This window comes from Purpureocillium lilacinum (assembly GCF_023168085.1).
Source record: "Purpureocillium lilacinum CBS 284.36 DNA, scaffold_2, whole genome shotgun sequence".
NCBI classification, from domain to species: domain Eukaryota; kingdom Fungi; phylum Ascomycota; class Sordariomycetes; order Hypocreales; family Ophiocordycipitaceae; genus Purpureocillium; species Purpureocillium lilacinum.
Window position 1 is genome coordinate 2727969 of NW_027072112.1, and position 22176 is coordinate 2750144.

At 59.2% G+C, this 22176-nt stretch overlaps 9 protein-coding genes across 9 annotated transcripts; 4 read left to right on the forward strand and 5 right to left on the reverse strand.

The window, feature by feature from the left end:
* Window positions 1–429: 429 nt before the first annotated feature.
* PLICBS_002605 (proteasome core particle subunit beta 2) lies at window positions 430–1349 on the reverse strand (the record flags this gene model as incomplete). The annotated part of the gene is made up of 2 exons (XM_018322297.1): window positions 430–1119; window positions 1224–1349. The coding sequence occupies 2 exons, from the start codon at window positions 1347–1349 to the stop codon at window positions 430–432; spliced, it is 816 nt and encodes a 271-aa protein (XP_018179777.1).
* Window positions 1350–2186: 837 nt separating this feature from the next.
* Window positions 2187–6610, forward strand: PLICBS_002606 (uncharacterized protein; the record flags this gene model as incomplete). Its single annotated transcript, XM_065600053.1, has 3 exons — window positions 2187–2288; window positions 2349–3009; window positions 3060–6610. The coding sequence occupies 3 exons, from the start codon at window positions 2187–2189 to the stop codon at window positions 6608–6610; spliced, it is 4314 nt and encodes a 1437-aa protein (XP_065456125.1).
* Window positions 6611–7176: 566 nt separating this feature from the next.
* Window positions 7177–8457, forward strand: PLICBS_002607 (DNA-directed RNA polymerase core subunit rpc40; the record flags this gene model as incomplete). Its single annotated transcript, XM_018322299.1, has 2 exons — window positions 7177–7242; window positions 7378–8457. The coding sequence occupies 2 exons, from the start codon at window positions 7177–7179 to the stop codon at window positions 8455–8457; spliced, it is 1146 nt and encodes a 381-aa protein (XP_018179779.1).
* Window positions 8458–8790: 333 nt separating this feature from the next.
* PLICBS_002608 (uncharacterized protein) lies at window positions 8791–10396 on the reverse strand (the record flags this gene model as incomplete). The annotated part of the gene is made up of 5 exons (XM_018322300.1): window positions 8791–9869; window positions 9931–10010; window positions 10073–10078; window positions 10157–10255; window positions 10338–10396. 5 exons carry the CDS (start codon window positions 10394–10396, stop codon window positions 8791–8793), a joined length of 1323 nt encoding a protein of 440 aa, XP_018179780.1.
* Window positions 10397–10759: 363 nt separating this feature from the next.
* PLICBS_002609 (telomere binding protein) lies at window positions 10760–13841 on the forward strand (the record flags this gene model as incomplete). Its single annotated transcript, XM_018322301.1, has 3 exons — window positions 10760–11609; window positions 11666–12094; window positions 12154–13841. 3 exons carry the CDS (start codon window positions 10760–10762, stop codon window positions 13839–13841), a joined length of 2967 nt encoding a protein of 988 aa, XP_018179781.1.
* A 320-nt stretch (window positions 13842–14161) lies between these two features.
* On the reverse strand, window positions 14162–16651 carry PLICBS_002610 (uncharacterized protein; the record flags this gene model as incomplete). Its single annotated transcript, XM_018322302.1, has 1 exon — window positions 14162–16651. The coding sequence occupies one exon, from the start codon at window positions 16649–16651 to the stop codon at window positions 14162–14164; it is 2490 nt and encodes an 829-aa protein (XP_018179782.1).
* A 667-nt stretch (window positions 16652–17318) lies between these two features.
* Window positions 17319–17849, reverse strand: PLICBS_002611 (uncharacterized protein; the record flags this gene model as incomplete). Its single annotated transcript, XM_018322303.2, has 1 exon — window positions 17319–17849. One exon carries the CDS (start codon window positions 17847–17849, stop codon window positions 17319–17321), a length of 531 nt encoding a protein of 176 aa, XP_018179783.2.
* Window positions 17850–18540: 691 nt separating this feature from the next.
* PLICBS_002612 (uncharacterized protein) lies at window positions 18541–21027 on the forward strand (the record flags this gene model as incomplete). Its single annotated transcript, XM_018322304.2, has 1 exon — window positions 18541–21027. One exon carries the CDS (start codon window positions 18541–18543, stop codon window positions 21025–21027), a length of 2487 nt encoding a protein of 828 aa, XP_018179784.2.
* A 244-nt stretch (window positions 21028–21271) lies between these two features.
* Window positions 21272–21911, reverse strand: PLICBS_002613 (U6 snRNA-associated Sm-like protein LSm2; the record flags this gene model as incomplete). The annotated part of the gene is made up of 4 exons (XM_065600054.1): window positions 21272–21303; window positions 21364–21466; window positions 21618–21765; window positions 21898–21911. 4 exons carry the CDS (start codon window positions 21909–21911, stop codon window positions 21272–21274), a joined length of 297 nt encoding a protein of 98 aa, XP_065456126.1.
* Window positions 21912–22176: the final 265 nt, after the last annotated feature.

The following is a 22176-nucleotide window of genomic DNA, read 5'->3' on the forward strand; positions in this document are numbered from 1 at the left end:
TGCGCATGGGAGGCGCCCGTTGACTGGGCGAGAGTCATTTGGGTTCTTGGCGGCGAGCTTTCCGCCAGCTTTTCTGTTTCTTTGTTCTCTTCTTCGCCCTGTACGGTGTAACAGGGCTTGCGACATGTTCAATTCTTCGTGTATGGACTTTCTTGGCCCGGCTTCTCCGCCGGTGGTTGCGTGTAACTTTGTTCCTCATATTTCCAGGAGGTTTCGAGAGGCCCGAGTTTAGGCTAGACTAGGCGTCCGGGAGCACGCACATATTCACCGATATTTGCGCAAATCTTGCCGCACCATGGCATTGACTGTCGCCTTGCGTAGTCAGATGAACGCTTCCATTTCTAGTAAACCCGAAGCGCAGTTGCTGTGTGTTGATACATTGCCCTCCAGCCCCCTCGGATGCTCCTATCCGTACACGAAGCCTCCCGCTTAGCTGTCCACCTCCATTGTATCGCCCTCGAGCGGCACCTCGTGAACGCTGACATACCGCCCAATGTCGTTCTTCTGGATAATCTTCTCGTTGAGCACAGCGGTGGTGCCCTTGGGGAAGGCGTAGCTCTGCAGCTTGGCGCTCTTCTCGTTGGGCTTGATGTAGTTTCGCTTCAGCGTCGTCTTGTCCTTTGTGATGATGGCCACGTCGACGTTGGAGCCAGAGCCCAGGTCGTTGAAGATACCGGCCAGAATGGCGTCGCTGGCGAGCTTGACGGCCTCATCCTGCGTGAGGTTGGCCTTCCACTGCGTCTCGAAGACGCTCATCGCCGCGAGACTACCGCTGCCCATCGTGACGTAAGGGAGCTTGTCGGTCGAGCCGTGGGCGTGCACGGTGAAGAGGTGGGTGCCGGTCGGGTCGCAGCCGGCGACTACGAGGTAGGCGCCGATGTAGCCCTGGTAGCGGAAGAGATGCTGCTTGAGGAGCGTCATGCAGGTGACAACGCGGGGCTGGCGGCCGGTCGACATGGAGTGCAGCTCGAGCTGCGACGAGATGAGCGCCGTGGTGAACTCCGTGTCGGCGGCGGTGCCGGCGCCCGCGCACCAGATTTGAGGGGAGATGTAGTGCAACTTCTCGCAGTTCTTGTCGGCGACGATGGGGCCCGACGTGGCGCGGGTATCGGCCGCGATCTGTTTGTGGACAGCCTCGTTAGACAGGGGATATAACGGGTCCGTTGACCGGTTGTAGTCGAACGGACGAGGGCGGAAGGGGAACGGTTGGATGTTCATCATACCACTACGCCGCCATCGAATATGCAGCCAACAATCGTCGTGCCCGTGCTGGTGGCCTTGGGTAGCGGCACGCCCCTCGCGTGCAGGGCCGCGTTGCGGTTGTAGTTGGAGAAGTCGAAGCCCGGCATGGTGGGCGGTCGCTGCAATCCAGCTGACGGAACGTCGCGGGGTCGGTTTCTCGGTCCCACGAGGTTGACGATTCACTGGGTGAGTGTTTGCGGGACGAGTGCGGAGAGGTCGATTGCTGCAGTCGCGAATTCGGTCGTCGGCGATGGGGAGGGGGGGCGTTGAGGGCTGCGTGTGAGGATGCGAAGGCAGAGCTGCGGATGACGAGGCTCAAAGCTGCCTCCAGAAACACGGGCGCGGAAGCTCCCCAGCCAGCAGTGGAGGTCCCTGCGTGATTGGCCTGCCTGGGAACGGTAGGGAGCTGGCGCAGGCGGCTGCTTGCCTGGGCGATTGCGACCAACCACCAGGCCCGCGCTGAAGCTGAGGCGGCGGTACGTACCCGCAGGAGCCTGAGGTGGCCACCAGCTCCGGGCGCACGTGACGTTCCAGAGCAGGGAAGAGCTCCAAAAAGTTGCTGGGGCAGGCTCGTCGCGACATCACCATTGGTACTGACTGCCTGCTCCCCAAGGCTACAATGCCGACGCCGCTCTGACTCGCCCTTTTTCGCCCTCAAAAACCGACAATTAGTGACACTCGACGCGTCCTGCGGCCCGTCCGTGTCTTGCTGAAATTATCCGTTGTGTTTTTTTTCTTCCTGTTTTTCTCTTCCTAATCAAAGGGCGCCGCCTTTGATTCCCCCCCCGAGCAACCTCTCTCCCGATTTGCAGCAGATTCTCACGATCTGCGACGCCAAAATATCAAAACTGTCGCTCCCTTACGCAGACCTACCCACCGATGCGGCAAACCTCTTCATAATATCTCGAGCACTCTCCGGGGCTCTGATCTTCCTCGCCGCAAACATGGCCTTCGGCTTCTCCTCGAACGCGGGGAATCCCGTGGGTGGAGGTGGAGGTGCCGGAGGCGCAAACATGGGCCCCGATCTGGAAACGATTCAGACCGAAGTATGCTCGCGTCTTCTTGCCCATTCGGCTTCGTGGAAGCTTGTTCTGACTGTTGTATAGGCCCTTGGGTTTCTGTCGGTCGCCAGCGACGCCACGGTCCGCCTGACCAACTCGTGGTCGTCCGCCCTTCCGGCCCCAACCTCGTCTCTCCTCAGCATCGCGTCGCGTAAGGGCCTCGTCGCGGCCGCTGGCCCCGATCAGCTAGTCATAGCCTCGACCGAGTCCGTCCGTAAGGCGTTCGAGTCTCCGAAAGAAGGCGATTCCAACGTGCGCGGCTTCGAGCCGCAGCTTCGAGTTCCCATGTCGATGCGCATCGCGCAAGTCGCCTTCACTGCCGACGAAAAATACCTGATCCTCTCAGCTGAGTCGGGTGGCGGGCTTGCTGTATACGAGGTGCAAAGCCTTCTGCAAGGCTCGACGAGCACTGCGTTCGAGCTATCGACGAATGGCGAATCACTGCGATCTCTGGTCCCCAATCCGACGACTGACAAGGCCGAGCTGTGCGCCATCGTGACGAGCAACGGCTCCTTGCACATGGCCGATCTCAATGAAAGGCGGCTGAGCGGCACCCTCAAGATGCAGGTCAGCTGCGTGAGCTGGAGCACGAAAGGCAAGCAGCTTTGCGCTGGCTTGTCGGACGGCACGATCCACCAAATGATGCCAACAGGCGAGGCCAAGGCAGAGATCCCGAAGCCCCCTAGCCTGGACATCGCTTGCCATGGTATGCAGAATTCCACTCACTTGGCTTTCTTGATCCCTAACTTGCTCCAGTCTCGTCTTTAACATGGTTGGAAAACAACCTGTTCCTCGCCATCCATACGGCCACCAACGTAACCCCAGCGTCCTCGGTGTACCACATTATCACCAGGCAGCCGCCGGCAGCTTTCGCCTTCCAGAAGCTTGCTGACCCCGTCGACCCGTTCGGCTCCGACAAGATGCCCCACCATTCCATCCTTCGGTTGAAGGATTTCGAGCCGGATCTCCAGGACCTCCTTATCGTATCGTCCACAGCATCCACAGAGATTGGCTTGCTAAGCCGATCCAAGGCGCCTTTAGCAACGGACAAGCCAGCAGAATCAATTACTGGCGTTTTCACCACAACGGAGCTGCTAGACGATACCAAGCGACCCACGCTACCTATGACAGAATCCATGGACGACTCTACGCCTGTCGGGTTCGCCATTGATCTTTCTAGCAAGGACAAGGTTTACAAACCTATCCCGGCGGATGAGGAGCTTGAGGAGTCTCCAGGCCCTCTTCCAGGACTATGGGTTCTGACCCACGAAGGTGTTCTTTGCTCCTGGTGGGTGGTGTACACGGATTCCATAAAAAAGGGGACAACCTACTCTGGCTTCGCCGCCCTCGAAGGTGCACCTGCTGCCGCTACGCCGAAGCAGTCGGCACCCGCAGCCTCGGCTGGCGCATTCGGTAGCGCTGGCGGCTCAGCATTTGGGGCGTCTGCCACACCTGCGGTGCCAGCGTTCGGTGCATCATCTCAGCTTGGGCAGAGCACGTCGCCGTGGGGGGCTTCGCCCGCCAAGACGCCATCCAGCACTGGCGGCGCAACATTTGGTTCCAGTTCTTTCGGGAGTACACCGTCGGCCGCCCCAGCATTTGGCAAACCTAGCGCCGTGGGCTTTGGCCAGGCGTCGCAGGTCGGCATGAGGACATCGCCATGGGGTAACTCGCAAGGCGGCTTTTCGGGTTTCGCTAAGGGCGGTAATAACCAGAGCCCCTTTGGAAGCACAGCCACGGCCATGCCCTCGGGAGGTGGCTTCTCCAGCTTCGCTAAGCAGTCAGGCTTCGCATCTGTGGGCGAGGGCGGCGCCGGCTCAAGCATCTTCGGCGGCGAGAAGAAGCCCACTGTCAACCCTTTCGCAACCAGCTCTGCGAATGCGGATACTGCTTTCCCCGCCAAGGATACCAAGCCGACCGGCGGCCTCTTCGGCTCGACACCCTTTAAGCTGGAGTCGTCATTCAAGGCGGATCCGTCCCAGAGCGAGAGCAACGAGAAACCCTCCGCGCCATCAGGGACCTCGCTGTTTGGCAATGCGTTTGGTTCGGCCCTTAACGATGCGAACAGCCAGCCTCGATCAACCACACCCCCGGCCAAGGACGAGGACATGGACGCGGAACAGACGGAACAGACGCCGCAGGCCGAACCACCAAAGTCCCTCTTCTCTCCGCAGTCAACTGAAGAGTCGACCACACCGAAAACCACTCCGGCCCCAGGAAGATTTGGGTTTGCGTCGTCGCCGGCCCAGGCTCCCGGCACATCTCTCTTTGGCCAGCCAACCAAGTTGGGAAGCCAAAGCACTGGCTTCTCTGGCTTCTTCTCTCAGAGTGCATCGAAGCCCCCTGCCGAGCCGGAGACGCCCAAGATCAAGATTGAGGAGGATGAGCCTCTTCCCCCGGATACCACTAGCAAGGCGGCGTACCCTCTCGGAGAGTCCTCATCCTCTTCAGCGGCTTCGAATACGGCCAACAAGTCGTTCGAATCAACGACGCCACCCAAGGTGGATGATGCGCCGCTGCCTCCAGACTTTACCGCCGCCACGCCCAAAGCTGGCAAGCTCCCGACAGACGCGCCCTTGCCACCGGACTTTACCAAGGCTACCCAACCAGTTGCCATACCAAAGGAAGTGGATGACGCACCCCTGCCTCCCGACTTTGCCAAGCCCTCGAAGCCTGCCGCTGCGGATGACGCGCCTTTACCCCCTGATTTTGTTTTGCCCAGCGCACCGTCGAAGGAGGCGTCCGCAATCCCGTCGGTTCCCGAGGAGGAAGGCGATGAGAGTGACTTGGGTGAAGACAATGCCTCGGAGGGCAGTGGTGTGGACGTCGCAAAGGACCTTAGCCCTACGACCAGCGGCCTTTCGCCAACGCCCGGATTCACGCCTCAGAGTTCGTTCGGAGGCTTGGGCGGCCAGCCGCCTGCTACGGGAAGGGCGGACCAAGAGCGTCCAAAGCCGTTGTTCGGCGAAATCAGTCGCAATGCGCCAATGTTCCCCCGGCCGAGCGCTGCAAGCCCTCGGTCGCCAAGCCCCGTTCGTGGCGCGGTGCCACAGCGGGTGATGAGATCTGATTCTACCCGATCAGTCAGTGCCCCTGGAATGGCATCCCAGATACTCGGGCCGAAGAAGCCGGCAGAGTCACAGCTTGGGGCTTCGATCATCAGCCGAGAGAGACTGGCAAATGCCGAAGACCAGTTCCTCATTCAGCATCGAAAGCTGAAGGAGAAGCAAGAAGCCGAGGAGACGCAGCCGTTGGTTGACGAGGAAGACGACGAGATGCAAAAAGTCCTTGCTTCGGAAGTCGAGGGCAAGTTGGACCTCGACGAGTTCATTGCGCACTCGAACGTGGCGCCACCAGCCAAGGATAGCATCCCATCTCAAGTAGAGGCTGTGTATCGCGACATCAACTCCATGATTGATACACTGGGGCTCAACGCTCGCGCTGTCAAAGCTTTCACCAAGGGTCACACGGAGAACCGCAAGGAAGGCGGTCGATCCAAGGACGACCTGGAGGACCCTGACGATTGGGTGCTGTGCGAGGTGTCGGAGCTGGGCGAAGTATTGGATATGGAGCTTCACAACGAGCTCGAAGACGGCCGCGTGCAGGACCTCGACCGCGACGACAAGCTGGATGCCTGTCAAGATCTGGCGCGCGACATGCAAAGGCTCCGGGCCAAGCAAGAGGACCTCAAGAGGGTCATCATGGCACGATTGGATCCGGACCAGGTCGAGCTTGCCAAGACGCTTCCCCTGAGCGCGGAGCAAGCTACGCAACAGAACGACCTGAGACGCGAATTTGCCAACTTCACGAAGCTCCTCAACCAAGCCGAAGAGGCATTGACGCTATTGAAGACGAGGATTGCATCAGCCTCAAGCTCAGCTGGTCGTGGAGGCGCCAATGTACCGACGGTGGAAGCTGTCATGAGAACCATCAACCGGATGACGGCATTGGCAGAAAAACGCAGCGGCGATATCGACGTTCTGGAGACGCAGCTGCGCAAGATGCGCCTTGGGTCAACGAGTCGCGAAGGATCACCGATGGTGACACCGCAGCCCAGGAGGAGCATCATGCTGTCTCCAGACTCAACGCCGTCCCGCAACCTGCGACAAAGCTTCTCTGGAAGCGGCATGTCCCTTGGCGCGACGGCTCGGGCGACGCCACCCCGGCGAAAGGTGAGCGGGTTCAGCCTGGAGGAGAAGGGAGAGTTGATGGCGAAGAAGGCCAGGCGTCAGGCAGTACTTGGCAAGTTCAAGGAGAGCGTGGAGAAGAAGGGTGTCAGTGTTTGGAACATGGAGGATATTGAATAGGCGAAGCCTGCGGGCCTACATTTTACACGGGATCCGGATGGGTGGGTATGGGAGGAACACTCGCGGCGTCGCAGACAAGCCGCGACGGCATGATTAGGTGTTGTATAGCGCAAATGTAGTACCACTTGATCACGGAAGAAGCCTTTGCCATGCGAACTCCTCTTGGGACATGTATACGCAGACGATAAGTGTGCGCTACTTGTCCCAGAGTCGCGACCGAGACGTGATGATCTTAGTGATGGATGTTCCATTCATGGCGGTCGACGGCCCGGGCGACAGGTGCCGGTAGTGGAGCTCCGTCGGGCGGCATGGGCGCTAAGGCACAGCAGGCTTAGCGGGTCGAGTGCGGCGCCGGGCGTTCGGGTGGGGCGGGGCGCCGAATTTGGGAGGGTCCAGTCCTGGTCGTCTCCAAACTTTTTGAAGGTCTGCTTCTGCGCTTCCGTCAAACCCATTCCATCTTATCGCAGCGCGTGGAGGGGCATCCCAAAAAATTTCCCCAACTTCAAGCCAAACCACCACCACATTGCAGCAGGCTGTTCGCTCCCCCGGCCCCTCCCCCCCTCGAGATGGCTCCCGCTCAGCAGGCCGCATGGCGGAGCGCGCCGAGCGCAGAGGAGATCGATCGCCGAAATGTGAGTGTGCCCCCAGAGTCTGTTGCCGGCGCGCGTCGATGATGCTTCGCGGGACGGCGGCGGCGGCGGCGGAAGGGTGACCCAAGAGGGCGATCAAGAAGGCTGACCTCTGTGTGTTGTTTCTGTTGCGTGCAGACGGTTGGCATCAACCTCGAAACCGTCACCAACGTGACGTCGACAGACTACCCGGGCCACCACCCGGGCGAGGACCTGGCCTTCACAATTGACCGCTTCCGATCCGGCTTCTCGGTGCGCTTCCACCAGAACGAGGCCAACCTCGCGGCCTTTTCGCTCGTCGGCCTCGACGCCTCCCTCGCCAACGCCTTCCGGCGCATCCTCATCGCCGAGATCCCGACCCTGGCCATCGAGAACGTCTACATCGAGAACAACACGTCGGTGATCCAGGACGAGGTGCTGGCCCACCGCCTGGGCCTCATCCCCTTCAACGGCGGCCGCGACGGCCTGCAAAACTTCCTCAAGTGGCACAAGAAGCCCGAGCCCGGCGAGGACCCCTACGCCACGTGCTTCGACTGGAACACGGTGCGCCTCGAGCTCAACGTGACGTGCACCGTCAACAAGGAGGCCGCGGCCGACGAGACGGACCCGACCAAGGCGTACCACAACGCCCACGTCTACGCGCGCGACATCGTCTTCGTGCCCACGGGCAAGCAGGTCGAGTACTTTAGCGGCGAGGACGCCATCCGCCCCGTCAACCCGGACATCCTCATCGCCAAGATGCGCCCGCGCCAGACCATCAACCTGTCCATGCACATGCACAAGGGCATCGGCGCCGACCACGCCAAGTTCTCCCCCGTGGCGACCGCCTCGTACCGCCTCATGCCGACCATCAAGATCCTCAAGCCCATCGTGGGCCCCGACGCGGAGAAGTTTGCGCGCTGCTTCCCCGAGGGCGTCATCGGCCTCGAGCCCGTGAGCAAGAAGGAGGCGGCCCAGCGGGGCAGCGGCTACGAGGGCCACGCCGGCGAGGTCAAGGCCGTCGTGCGCGACGCCATGAAGGACACGGTCAGCAGGGAGTGCCTGCGGCATCCCGAGTTCGAGGGCAAGGTCAAGCTGGGCCGGAGGCGGGACCACTTCATCTTCTCCATCGAGAGCTCGGGGCAGTGGGACAGCGACGAGCTGTTCCTCGAGTCGGTCAAGCACCTCAAGCTCAAGTGTAAGAAGCTGGAGCAGCAGGTCATCAACATGGCGAGGTGATGTCGGACTCGGGACCCGGATCCGACAGGACACGGAAGACTTTTTCTCTCAAATGGGCTGCCTCTGGTGTTGCGGGTTTGTACATACAAAAAAGGTTGCTTGCGTGGTTAGCTAGCTGCTGGCATTTGCTGTTTTTTCTGTCAACGCTTTCAATGCGTTGGATTTTCTCACGGGTAGACAAAAGATGATACCACGGCTGATACATCTCGCACATTTGATGTATGTACTGCGTTGCGTGCTAGGCTGCACCTAATTCGATTGTCATCCCGTTCATCATATCTCCAACGCCAGAAAATGCAAGATCAAGCACAGCAGAAGCCACACTGTGTTGGACTAAGCCTGCGCGTCCATTTTGAAGTTGAGGAAAAAGTTAAACTCCAGCGGGAACGCCGGGTCGGTGACGACAACCTGCTGGCCATCCTCCAACCCGAGCTCCGTAATGGTCTTGTCGAGATTCGCCCTCGTCTGCTCTTCCAGGCTGGGCGGGAAACGCATGTATAGCGTCTTGCTCTCGGCGCGGATCGAGGGCTTCTTCAGCTGCGCCTCGGGGCGGAGCGCCAGCGAGTCGAGCAGGTCCTGGAGCGTCGAGCCGGGGTCCACGTCGAGTGGCCGTGCCTGACGGCCGCACACAGGGCAGTCATCCTTCTTCTCGTGCTTGAACGTATAAGTGTAAATGCTGTCATTTCCCGAGTACATCATGTAATTGTTCTCGAAGCCCAGGCACGGGGCTGATGTTGTGGCGATCTTGAACGCCTCGTTGCAGCAGGCGGCGGCAATGATGGCGTTCGTAGAAGCAATGGCCGGGATGATGTTCTTGATGGTGCCCTGTGTGAGCGAGTATGTGACGCCGGGAATGTCAAACTCCTTGGCGCGGGCGAGGGCCTTTTGGTAGAGCCATGTGACGTGCTCGGGGTCGTCCTTGTCGAGCGTCGGGAAGGGCTTCTCCTGGTCCCACGCGATGACGTGTGCCCACTCAATGCAGTGCTCGGGCTGCCTGGGTATGGAAGCGATGGTGCACAGCGGGACAGCCGCGCGCGGGGCGTGCATGTCGAGCTGGCACTCGATGCACGAGGTCATGGACGGGAAGACGACGCGGGCCTGGCCCTTGAAGCCCTCGGTGCCGCCGTCGATGAGGGGCTTGATGCCGTCCGGGTCCTCGGCCTCCTCGGCAATGGACACGAGCATGGCGTTGATCCAGCGGCGCGCCTCGATGCTGTCGAGCCCGCAGATGACGAGCTGGAACTGCTTGTAGAAGGACTCGTCAAAGTCCTGTATCCGGTTGTTGTGCGGCGTGATGGACACGCCCCGGACGCGCTTCTCGACGAACTTGGCGGCGACCTCGGCCTTGTACTTGCCGACGTCTGTGCTCCGGAACAGGAACTGCCGGTTCAGATTGGAAATATCAATGGTGTCTGAGTGAGGGGCGGTTAGTTGCCTGAACATGAGAGAGCGTCGAGAGGGTCGGAGGCGCACCCATGTCAATGACGTGAATGTCCTTGAAGTACGACATGGCCAGATTCTTGAGTATCTCGCAGCCCAGCCCTCCCGCACCGCTGATCCAGATGTCAGCAGACACAATCTCAGACGCTTGCTTTGGATGTCCGATGTCACCGACATTACCCTGTGTAAGGTCAGCCAGCCAGTCAGTCAGCGGGGGGGCTGAGAGTGATCACAGCCGCCAGGTCGGCCTCGCACTCACAAGACTTTGAACTTTTCAAACTGCGCCAGAAACTCCTCCGAGGTAGCTTCCGGATCGGTGAACGGGCCGGCGTTTCTGCGAATCTGGTTGAGATATTTCCTGAGGCATGTGGTCAACAGACTGTCCCGACGCAGGGGCGCGCGCAAACGGCGGGCTGGAGGGGAACGCTGTGAGGGCTCACCATCGTGCTTCCTCGCGGCCCGCGGCAGCGCCGACGGGCTCTTGTGTGTCGACGCTCATGCTCGGGCGAGACGGCGGGAGCGTGTGTTGCGTGCGGCGTGGATGAGATGAGGTCGGGTGGGACGAGAGGAGTGGGCGTGTCTGGCAGGGACGGGAGCAGGTGCCTGTTCGCTGTACTGGCAGCCTGCTGAGGTAGGGTCGCAGCTGGTTTCGGTGTGCTGCGGTGAGGGTGGGGTAGCTTGACTTGACCTCCAGCGTCCACCGCGACGCCCACGCCTCCTCAACTCTTCTCATCCCCGGCAGCATCCAACGCGACTGGAAGAAAATTGCAGCGAAAAACAAAAACTTCCATTAATCTAGTCTACATGATTCAGCTGTCGCGTCGACCGTTCGCCAGGCCTCAGGCGCCGGACAGGTAGAATCATGGACGGCCTGCTCACCCCCGTCAGCACCACCTACCGCAGGGCGACACGCGACAGCGAGCCGCTTCTCACAGAGGTGAAGCCGACACGACAGGTCAAAGAGGCTACTACCATCTCAGACGTTTCCTCTCCCGACGATGCCCTGGAGATTCTCAAGAACCAGCCAGGCTACGATACGCTGATTGCAGTCCTGCGCTACCTGACGGCCGAGCCGTCCTCACCAGCAGCCTTTCACCTGCAAACCCCGAGTCCAAAAAGTGCTGCCATTGTCCATGTTCTGGTCACGGAGATTATACCAAACTACTGGGCGCTCCTGCAAGAAGAGTCGACTGAGTATGGCACCGGGCCAACTTCCGCCAACCCCGACGATGCCGAGCTGGCGCTGCGGTGTCTGCGGAGCGTCACAGGTCTCAACGCCGTCGTCACGCACCTCAAAACCATGATACGGGAGTCTCGGACCGTAGGAAAGGGCCCCAAACGACCTGATCTCCAGCTCCACCTGACGTTGTTCCTGGATCTTCTCAATGGGCTATTGAAGGGCGAACACACCATTCGGGCGATATGGACCGCCTCCACCGCCAGGCTCACCGAGGCCGCGCAACGCAAGATTCAGTCTCAGCAACTACTGTCGGTAATCAGCAGCGGCCGCATACTGTCCACTGCCGCCGAGGCAGCTGCTGTCGTCGGCACAGATGAGATTCCAGCCGCTTCACGATGGATCACCGACGGCATCGAATTTAGCAAATGGATCAGTCTCAATGTTGCATCATGGACAAGGCGGGAGCCACGAGACGCGGAGACTACATTCTGTGCCGACCTTGTTCAGCGATCCTTGTCGCTGGGTTACACTGGTAGGTAACACAGCGGGCACAACTGGTGAAGATGACCACTTTATTAATCCTGTTAGGCACGGTGGCCAAGACGATAATCGATGAGCTGTTGCTCTCTAAGGATGGACGGCCGGAAGCTTTCTCCGCCGTCTGTCTTCACCAGCCTCAGGTGGCCAAGAAGATGATGAAGATTCTGCTTGAGCATCTGTCACAACGGTTTCTGAACAGCCTCGTCCTAGATGACACGAGCTCGAACAGTGTCGTCTCTGCTGTTGCTGGTGTTATCAATGCCGTTGTGGCTGACGATGCTGCCCATCGGACAACGTTGGTGGACTGGTGTACTGCCGCCTCAGGGGCTGGGCTAGGCGACCAAATCGGCATCCGCCGTGCCGTGCTCGCCGTTCTGGCTAAAGACAAGGGGACTATCACAACAGTCTTGGAAAAGAGCCTAGCGCAGTTTGGCGACCAGCTGTACATCAAGCACGCCGCCATCCTGCAGCAAGAAGGTAAGCCAAACATACGCCTGAAGACCGAGAACTCCGCCAAAAGCTAATTCCGTGTGAAGCCCACACTCAGGTACTACTGCTCAGCGCCGGCTACGTCGCCAGGCTATCCCCTATCAAACTGAGGATGCTTCTACGGTCTGGCACTTATTTGTCCGCGATATCGAATCGCATAGCCGCAACACACGCCAGGGCTCGCTTCTTGGGTATGGCAGTAGGCGAGTCTCTCTCAGGGCTGATCGACGACAAGGCCAAGAAACTTGACTTTCACATGGAGGAGATGGAGACCGGCGAGGCAGACTGGTTCAAGGGACTGAGCAGTATTTCCGACTCGGTTGGGCCGTTTGATTCCCTCCTCTCTTCATCCCCACCCGCATCACAGCCCAAACCGCCAACGAAGGTCGCGTCCACGTCGAAAGCGCGAAAACCAAAACCGAAGGCGGCCGTTTCAGCACCAGCCCCCAAGGCCATAATCGAGGAAATCGACTCGTCAGATGACAGCGAGGAGGAGGATCTGAAACCCTACGCCAAAGGGTCGGATCCCGAGGACTCGGACGATGATGCCACCCTCGTCCAGCGCAACAAGGTAAAGGCGCCGGTCTACATCCGCGACCTCATTAGCTACCTCCGTGACTCCGAGAACTACGACAAGCAGAAGCTGGCCCTCCAGACAGCGCCTGTTCTGATACGGCGAAAGGCGAACTACGGCACTGAGGTCAGCTCCCATGCCGACGAGCTTGCTGGGCTGTTGGTGGGCCTCCAAGACAAGTTCGACATTGAAGACTTCGCCGAGAAGAGGCAGCAGGGGATGATTGCTCTCGTGGTGTCCCAGCCAAAGTCAATGGCCCTTTGGTTTGCACGCACCTTCTTTGAAGGGGACTACTCCCTAGCCCAAAGAACGTCTATCCTCGTCACGATTGGGCTGTCCGCCCGAGAGCTCGCAGGCTACGACATCTCCCAGTATCAGGCGGCTGCATCGTTTCCCTCCAAGAGGCTCCCGGGAAAGATTGAACAGCTCTACATTGATCCTGCTCAGCAGCCTAGCCAGCTACCTGCCTCTCAGCTCAAGGCTCTACCCGCAAACGCCCTCGACGGCATAGCCCAGTCCGTGACGTCTTCGTTTCTCGCGCCTCTAGCCGCAGAAGCCGCGGATGCCACGACCGGCCCCGACGTACTTAAACTGCAAACGTTTACGGCGCGGTACAAGTCCAAGGCGAAAGCAAAGCCCCGCGTCCGCGCCATCCCCAACACCACGGCCGCGCTACTCGCGGCATCCTTCTTCTTCCCGCTCACAGCGCACTTCCAGCTCGCCCTGCGCTCCTCCCGGCCCGTCGTCCTGAACCCAGCTCTCCTGTCCCTCTACCTGCAGACTCTCGGCATCGTCGTCAACGCGGCCGGCCCGTCGACGCTGGCCCTGCCGCAGCTCACGTCCGAGCTGTGGGACCTGCTCCTGCGCGTGCGCGTCCACGTCGTGGGCGACGTCGCCGCCCTCAAGGGCTGGTTCGTCGCCATGGCGGTGCTCCTCGAGGTCAACGACGGCGACATGCGGAGGATATGCGCGGAGCAGGGCAGGGAGGTGGTCGAGACGCGGGAGTGGGTCAGCGGCGTGTTCGAGAGGACGAGGGGCGGCGACGACGGCGGGGAGGAGAACCACGTCAAGATGCTGGCTGCCGGCGTGCTCATCAAGCTGGGCGAGGCCATTGAGAAGTACCAGGCGCTTCTGCTAGGCGATCTAGTAGGGTTCTCATAGCGTCACACCGAAACAGGGAAACACATTTCATAAACGACTTTGATCTATTCTTGTCATCCAGCGACTATGATGATGGTGATGGCCGTCCTCCCAGCATCATTCTAATACCACGGCACCAACGCTTGATAGAAACGACTTTCAGAGCTTCTTCTCTGAAGAGAGCAATCCAACCCAACCCATCCCGTAGAGCACATATTGTAGCATGCCCCGCTGCCTGTGTGTATTTCCCATCAAACCTGAGCCGTAAAAGCACATGTAATCAATAAACATCCGTTTCGACATCATACAATGGGCCGTAAAAAAAAGTATCATTCGTGTCCTCAATCGCCATCACCCACGGCTTCCATACGCGTCGTGCTGCCCCGGCGAATAGGCAGTGCGGACAGGTACGCGTTTGCGTGGCTGAGGTGGTCGCCCAGGCTCATGGCCATGCGCCGCAGCTCGTGCTTGACCTCCTCCGAGCTGGCCCTGCCCTCCATGACGGCCGGCGAGGGCGCAAACGGGAGCCGTGGCAGGGAAGCGTAATTGCTCGGCGAGGTCTCCCGGAACTGCCCAGGGCCTTGGTCGTAGCTCTGGGGGTGGCTCTCCTCCGGGAGCGGTTCCGGGTGATCATGCGGCTGCTCCTGGTATGACGGGGGGAACTTGGCCATCCTCGGCGCTGCTGTGGGCGGAGGGGACATGGACTCGGGATCCATGTCGGCAAAGTCGCTGAGCGAATAGGGACGGGACTCGTTTGAGGGCTGCTCATTCGTCTCGAACTGGTGCTGGCTGTGCTCGCCATCCGAGGTATGCCCACTACGGACGTCCGCGAGGGCTGTTGCGTATTCAGAGTCATCCGAGACGTAGATTGACGGTTCTCGGACCGTGTTGGACGTTACGTAGAGCGACGCATGCTTCTCAAGCTCAAACGCGCCACCCACCTCAGACCCGCTTATCGACCCTACGTCTGAGTGAGAAGTAGATGGACGAGTATAGTCCGTCGCAGAGTCCGGAAAGCTCATGTCGAGGTCAATCAGGCTACCAACAGAGGCCCGGTTGACCGAGCTGGGCTTCGAAGAGGCGAGGTCGCCAAAGACCATCGAGGTCTGTAGCGGTTCCGTTTGCTGGTGCAAAAGCGGAGGCCGACCGGTGTCGGGGGTCGAAGAATCGTCTGTGAACGGGAATCTGAACATTTCTGGATTCGCAGATGCCGGCGGGGCCATGGTGGGAAATTTCCAGTCCTGCGTTCGACGGTTGTTGTTTACGTCGGCGGGATCGCTCAGGGGCGCTTTGACGTAGTGGGAGGCGTCACCAAAGTCATAGTCGGTGGACGCACGGGGATCTCCCGCCTTGATAGTGTCCAAGTCGACAAACTGCGATAGGTCGCTGCCATGCAGCGAAGCATCGAGGTCGATCAACGACTCTCGCACGTCCGCAGCGGGTGCTGACTCGTCCCGCAGCGGAAGATCGGACACGGGAGCCATGAAGGGCTTCCCGTAGTAGGCGCGGGAATTGTCTTCGTAATTGGAGATGGTGTTAGGATCAAACACCTTCTCAAGAGGGGCCTTGACCGACGGCAGATGTGGCGGTGGCCGTCGTCGGCCCTTGCTCTTGGGCGGTCGTGAAGTCTCTTCAAATGGCTGTTGGCTAAAGTCGACATTGGATCCATACACGTCGTACACGTCCTGAGCGCCACCATCGTCAAAGACTTGCTGGTCAAACGCAGCTGTGGTACTGAATGACCACTCGTCGTTGGCCAATGCGGCGGACGACACGTCGGACAGACCCTGAGCGCCACCCGGGGCGAAGAGAGACCGACGGTCGCCTCCCTGGGCCTCCCACAGCTTAAAGGCTCGAACCAGATGTCGCAAGGTGGAGGTAGGGTATGCGTCCTCGGTGTTGAATATGTATGGGTGACGTTGGACCTGCTCGATCACAGGTCGCTTTGTAGGATCAGGCTGTAAGCAGTAGGCGATCAGGTCCTTGAGCCCGGCCGAGTACTGGTCCCCCTCGAGACGTGGCGTCTGCTGCTTGAGGCGGTTGCCCAGCCGAGCGAGGTCCATACCGTCGGTAACATTGGGTGGCAGCCCGGAGGCAATTTCATACACCATAGCTCCGAAAGCCCAGATGTCGATTTCAGTGCCGTATGATGTGGACTGGTCGAAGAGCTCAGGTGCCATCCAGTGAGGGGTCCCGATAAAGGTCGACCTCTTGTCAAATTTGGTCTCTATGACGCCGGCGACGCCAAAGTCGCAAAGCTGGACGTCGCCAACCTCAGTGACGAGGACGTTGGCGCACTTCAGATCTCGGTGTATGATGCCCTGGCGGTGCACCCAGTACATTGCCTCGGCGACCTCGCGCAGAATGGGGATAATCCACTTCTCCTGAAGGCCACCGGGCGCCGTGGGCCTCATCAGAGTGGCGACGCTGCCGCCAGCACAGTACTCTGTGATCATCCACATGGAGTGTCCGACAGGCAGGGCCTCGATGACCTGGTTGACGTTCTTGGCGCCGCTGTCGCTGAGGAGCTTCAGCGCGTTAATCTCCTTGAGCAGGTCGCCGTAGGTGTCGGTGAGCTTCGGGTTTGCCGTATCGCTCTCCTCGATGTCAATGATCTTGACAGCAACGAGCTCGCCCGACTTTTGCGAGGTGGCCTTGTAGACGCGGCCAAAGCTGCCTTTGCCGATGAGCTCCGACAGCTGGTACTGAGGAGGTTCCCTTCCTGACTTGGCGCACTCTTCGGTGACGGCCCTCTGCATCTTTTTGGCGTCCTCGAGGGCGCGCTGTTTGGTGCCGGACATTTCCGGCCATCTCACCTGAAGCGACGCCATGGCGTCGACGGGTGCCACCACCGGCCACCAGCCGCGTTGCGCTGTCTTGGTACGACGTCTGGACCTCTGTTCAGGGCGATTGAATACAGCCTCAGGTGGTCGTGACCATCATCGACGGCGCGCCGTGCTGATGAGTGAACGTGGTCATAATCGACCTGCCTGATGTCACGGTGTCAGGGGGGCTGTCGAGGGCTGGGTTGGGCTAAGGTTGAAGTCAAGTCGCATCGCCAGTGAGACCCTGGGCTTGTGTCAGGTTGGGTCGGTGTCAGGGGCGCCTGACAGAACGAGGTTTAGCCGCCGGTGCGCCAACCCACCGGACCACTAGCACAGGGCTTGGCCAGGCACTGAATGGAACCTTCGAACTGCGACAGCTCTAGCTGCAACAGGCCCCGGCGCTGCGCCATGACCAATCCACTGCGATCCATCCGTCTGGAAGTTACCGTACCTGCCACGCCCGCAACCGGGCCAATCGACACCGACCCAGACATCAGCGACTTTCCAGGTTCTCTGCCCGACTGCATCGGTTCCAAATGGCAATGCATCAAGGGATATCCTATCGTGATGGATTCTATTCTTATAGCAAGATTGCGACGCTACAAACAAAGGCGAGACCTCTAATAAGCGCTACTTGGCTGTGCCGTCGGCACCGACCGGCTCCATCATGTCTTCACGGCTGCGCCATCTTGCCAACCATCTTCTCATGGATCCCCTTCCACCCGGACTCACAAGTACCCTTGATGACGCCGACGAGAAGTCTCGAGCACTTGATGAGCACGTCCTCCACCAGCTCTGAACCACCATCTTCCGTCTGACGAATCTCCCACACCGTCTCCATCATGGTGTTGAGTGGGCTGCGTATCCGCACGAAGACGCCCCGTTCGATGTTGATGAACTCGTACGTGCTGATCACGTCCGAATCCCAAAGCCCCGCGGGCAGCGCGTGGACTTTGTCCATCACCTCGTAGCACTTGGGGGCGGCCACCGCGGTCACGCCGCGGTCGGCGGGCAGCGTCGGCGCAGGATCCGCCGGTGTATCGATGGCCTCGTATTTCATCATGTGCGGGTCGCACTGAATGAAGAACTCGTGGCCCTGAAGCAACTCGATGCTCTTCTCCGGCGGCGTCCCTGCCGGGATAGGCGTGACATGCTGGAGGGCCTGCGTGGTGTTGAAGACTGCGTCGGCCACCCATTGGCGCATGTCAGCAAACTCTCACATCACATTCGCCATCCGAGTCCGTACTGACATGACATTGCGTGCAATCTACGATTATGCGGTGATGAAGATGCAAAGGGACAATTGGGTGCGGTTTCAGCATCCAGGCATTGTACCACCAGAGGAGGAGGCGCCGAGGTCGATGACACGCTTAGCGTGTCGCGCGTCCCTCCTACCAGCCGAAGACCTGTGAGCCAAGCATCAAACGGCCCGAATCGCTGGCTAGATGTACGGATTCGGTGAAAAACACAGTTGCCTCATATGGAGGCGACGGCCACCGCTGAAATCCTCCTTCGACACAAAGTGGCTGTGAGATTTACACGGTGCTGCAATAAAGGGTTGCCGCACAGCGATTGGCGTGTCCATGGTAGTGTCTTAACAGAGCCCGCCCCTGGTTATAGCACTCCGCGTGAACCCCCCACCTGCTCATGTGACTTCGCGATTCGTGATTTTGCCCCAGCGCGCCTGGTCGTGTCCCACTTTGTTCATTCTGGCACCACCGTCCATGACGACGACAGCGACGGATAGATTCACACGCATACATCGCAGTTCTCATCCTTTGTGCCAGGCTTTGGCATAGGCATTGATTTGCGCTCCCACTACGGCTGCCGTGCTTCGTCGTAACATGGCTCGTCGAAAAGCACCGTGACCAGCGTTCGACGACGTCATTGCCAACATGGTCACCGCGACCAAGCTCAACCGCTCCAACACGCCGAAAAAGTCGGCCAACGGCGCGGGCTTTGCCAAGAAGCCTGCGAAGCCAAATGCGAGCATCCTCAACTTTTTCCAAAAGACCCCCAAACCCGAGGATTCCTTGTTCGTCGGATCGACCATTGCCGCCCCGAAGGACGATGATCTCTACGGCGACGATGACCAGCATCGATTCAACGAGTCGGACACTCCCGTCAAAAAGAGGAGATTGAGCCAAGATGAGGATAGCGCTACCAAAAGCGAGGTCGTAGACGATGCGCCTCCTCCGGCTGCGCCCGTCAAGAAAGATGTCAAGGACCCTGCGAAGCCAAAGTCGAAGCTGAATGCTCCTTTTATCATGGAGTCTGACAGCGAAGACGATAGCGACGACGATGCTGTGCCTGCGCCAGACGTACCGCGAGGGGAGTTTAAGATCGAGACAATCTTGAAGTCATCAGGAAAACCAGATGTCGAGCCCGTGGTCTCAGCTATTCCGCCTACGCCTGACGCAAACCCGCCTCTGCAAAAACAAGACTCGACGTATGCACAGTTCGATGAGCTAGGCAGCTTTGAAGGTATGGACGATCTCGACTTGGACGACTTCGAAGGCGAAGAGATTAGGGAAATGAAATTTATGCGAGAACAGGCGCGACTCGAGGCCGAAGAGGCGGGGGTCATGCTCAGTGAGGAATTCGTCGACGACCTGCCGGATGGTAATGCGATGGCGGAGAGCTGCCCTATGTGCGACGGCAGCCTCGCTGGTTTGTCCACGGACGATGCCACCCGCCACGTCAACGCATGTCTAGATGGGAACCCTACCCCTTTACCGAAGCGGTCACGAACCCCCCCTACCGAAGCACCTAAAGTCGATTCTACAGAGATGAGCAAGAGGTTCGCCCGTGCCGCTATTCCTCGACCAGCGCAATCCGATCCCTTTTCACATGGCAACAGTAGCAACGGCGCCAAGTCCGCATTCTCGAAACTCATGTCTGGCAACGCCGAGGACTCGGCATGGGCAAACGCAGCCGCGGCCGAGAATGCGTCGCGGGGCCGTCCCGCCTACGAGCGGACCTGCCCCTTTTACAAGAATATACCCAACTACAACATCTGCGTCGATGCTTTCCGGTACGGCGCCGTGCAAGGGTGCGAGGCCTACTTCCTAAGCCATTTTCACAGCGACCATTACATTGGCCTCACTGCAAGCTGGAGGCATGGTCCAATATACTGCAGCAGGGTCACGGGCAGCCTGGTCAAGCAGCAACTACGCACAGCCTCGAAATGGGTCGTCGAGCTCGAGTTCGAGAAAACGTACCCAGTACCAGGGACCGGGGCCACCGTCACCATGATACCAGCAAACCACTGTCCCGGCAGCTCTCTGTTCCTCTTTCAGAAACCCATGGGCAATGGCCCCAATCCTCGCATGTCACGAATCCTGCACTGCGGTGACTTCAGGGCCTGCCCAGACCATGTCGGCCACCCGCTGCTGAAACCCGATGTTGTCGACTCCATCACCGGAAAGACGAAACAGCAGTCCATCAATACATGCTACTTGGACACCACATATCTCAACCCCCGGTATTCATTTCCCCCGCAAGAGGACGTCATCAAAGCGTGTGCGGACTTGTGCGCGTCCATGTCGCCGGATCCAAACTGCAAAGACGATGTCTGGGAGCGGTCACAGCGAGAAAATGGGGTCCAAGCAGTGAGCAAATACTTTCAGAGTGACAAGGGGCCCGCAGCAAGTGAGTCGGCCGACAGTCGTGCTAGCCCCAAACAGCGCTTGCTGGTCGTATGTGGGACATACTCCATTGGCAAAGAGCGGATATGTATCGCGATCGCTCAGGCGCTGGGCTCGAAGATATTCGCAACGCCCGGAAAGATGAAGATCTGTCAGCAGCTGGATGACCCTGAGCTCTCATCCCTCCTCACGTCAAATCCAATCGAAGCCCAAGTTCACATGCAGTCGCTCATGGAGATCCGTGCCGAGACACTCAGCGACTACCTGACAAGCTACAAACCTCACTTTAGCCGCATCGTTGGCTTTCGACCTAGCGGCTGGAATTTTCGGCCGACAAATGGAAAGGCAGCGGGGGCGAATACCTCGCCCAGCAGCATCCCGACCCAACAGATCCTGCATGGGAAGGGCTGGAGGACGCGGTTCGGGTACAAGGACTTTGTGGCGCAAAGGGGGAGCACAAAGGAGTCGATGTGTTTTGGCGTTCCGTACTCTGAGCATAGCAGCTTTCGCGAACTGGCCATGTTCTTGATGAGCTTGAGGATAGAGAAGGTCATTCCGACTGTCAACGTTGGCTCGGAGCAGTCCCGGAAGCGGATGAGAGCATGGATCGACCGCTGGACAGCAGAGAGGAGGAGGGGCGGACTACTGAAACCGCTCATCGAAGGCAAGGATGACGAGGACAGCGCAGAGTTATGGGAAGGCAAGTCGGGCAAAGGCGGAGGCGCTTGGTGGTAGCGACACGCGAACGCGGCTGCACTTGTCTTCTAGATGCTCTCCGTCGTGGCGAATGGAACGGCCAACTCGTCTGCATTATCTATGATCTGATAGACATAGCTCCATATAAATGAAGCCTTTACAGCGGTGCAAAACTTGCATCACCTTCCGCGGGCGTCCTAATGAACGGTTCCGCAAGCTGAGTAGTGGTGTGCCAGGGGCTATCCGTTGATACTGGTGTCATGAATTGTCATTACCGCCTCAATCACCTCGCCTTGGCCTGCTGAGCCGCTGCTTCTGTATAAAGTTGTCAACGGGCCATGTCTGACACAAGGGGGTAAAGAAAAGGCTGCCTACCTCTCCGCGTCGCATCCTCCAGCAGCTGCGTATCTACCGACGCAGCGGGCAGGTGCACGTACCGCACCACCGACCCGCGGATAAATACGTTCTTGACGGAGCTCTGTTCGGGCGCCACGGGCGAAGGCCAAGAAAATTAGCTCTCATGTCCAACAACACATGACGAGGCCTGCCGTGCACCGCAGAGGGAAGGGGAAGGGAGATGAGGTGGGGTGAGTTGAGGTGAGATCGGGGGAGGGAGAGGTGAGGCGCACGAGATGAGGGTACTTGAGCTCCTCTACGACGGAAATGTCGTCGAGCTTGATGTTGAGGTACTGGTCCACGCTCTTGAGCGTGCCCTTGAGCTGGATGTCGTTCTTGAGCTCCACGGTGACCTCGTGGTCGATGAGCGTCTTGAAGAAGCTAATTCACCCTGCAAGTCAGCAAACCCCCCCTCTCTCGTTTCTTTTATCACATCCTATTCGCCGCGCCTTGCAGAGTCCGAGGAGTTCCGCCGGCGGATAGATGGATGGATGGGGAGTTTTGGTTGCGCACCTGAAGAAGAGCATGGTTGGCTGGTGGACGGAGCTTGGTGACAGCGGCGGCGGCGGAAGGGCTGTGAGACGCAGGCGTGCGTCGGGCCAGATGGGGGTGGCTGCTAGCTGGTAAAGGGCTTCGACAATGCAAGATGGAGTGTTGAACAGCACGCGGCGCAAAGGATTCGGCTCAGATGGTGTCTGTGGTGCTGAAATCGCGTCGAGGTCGTCACTGGATGGTGAGAGGTTGCTCTGCGCAGACCGTGATCCACCAAAGTTGCAGTTCCAGCGCCCGTCG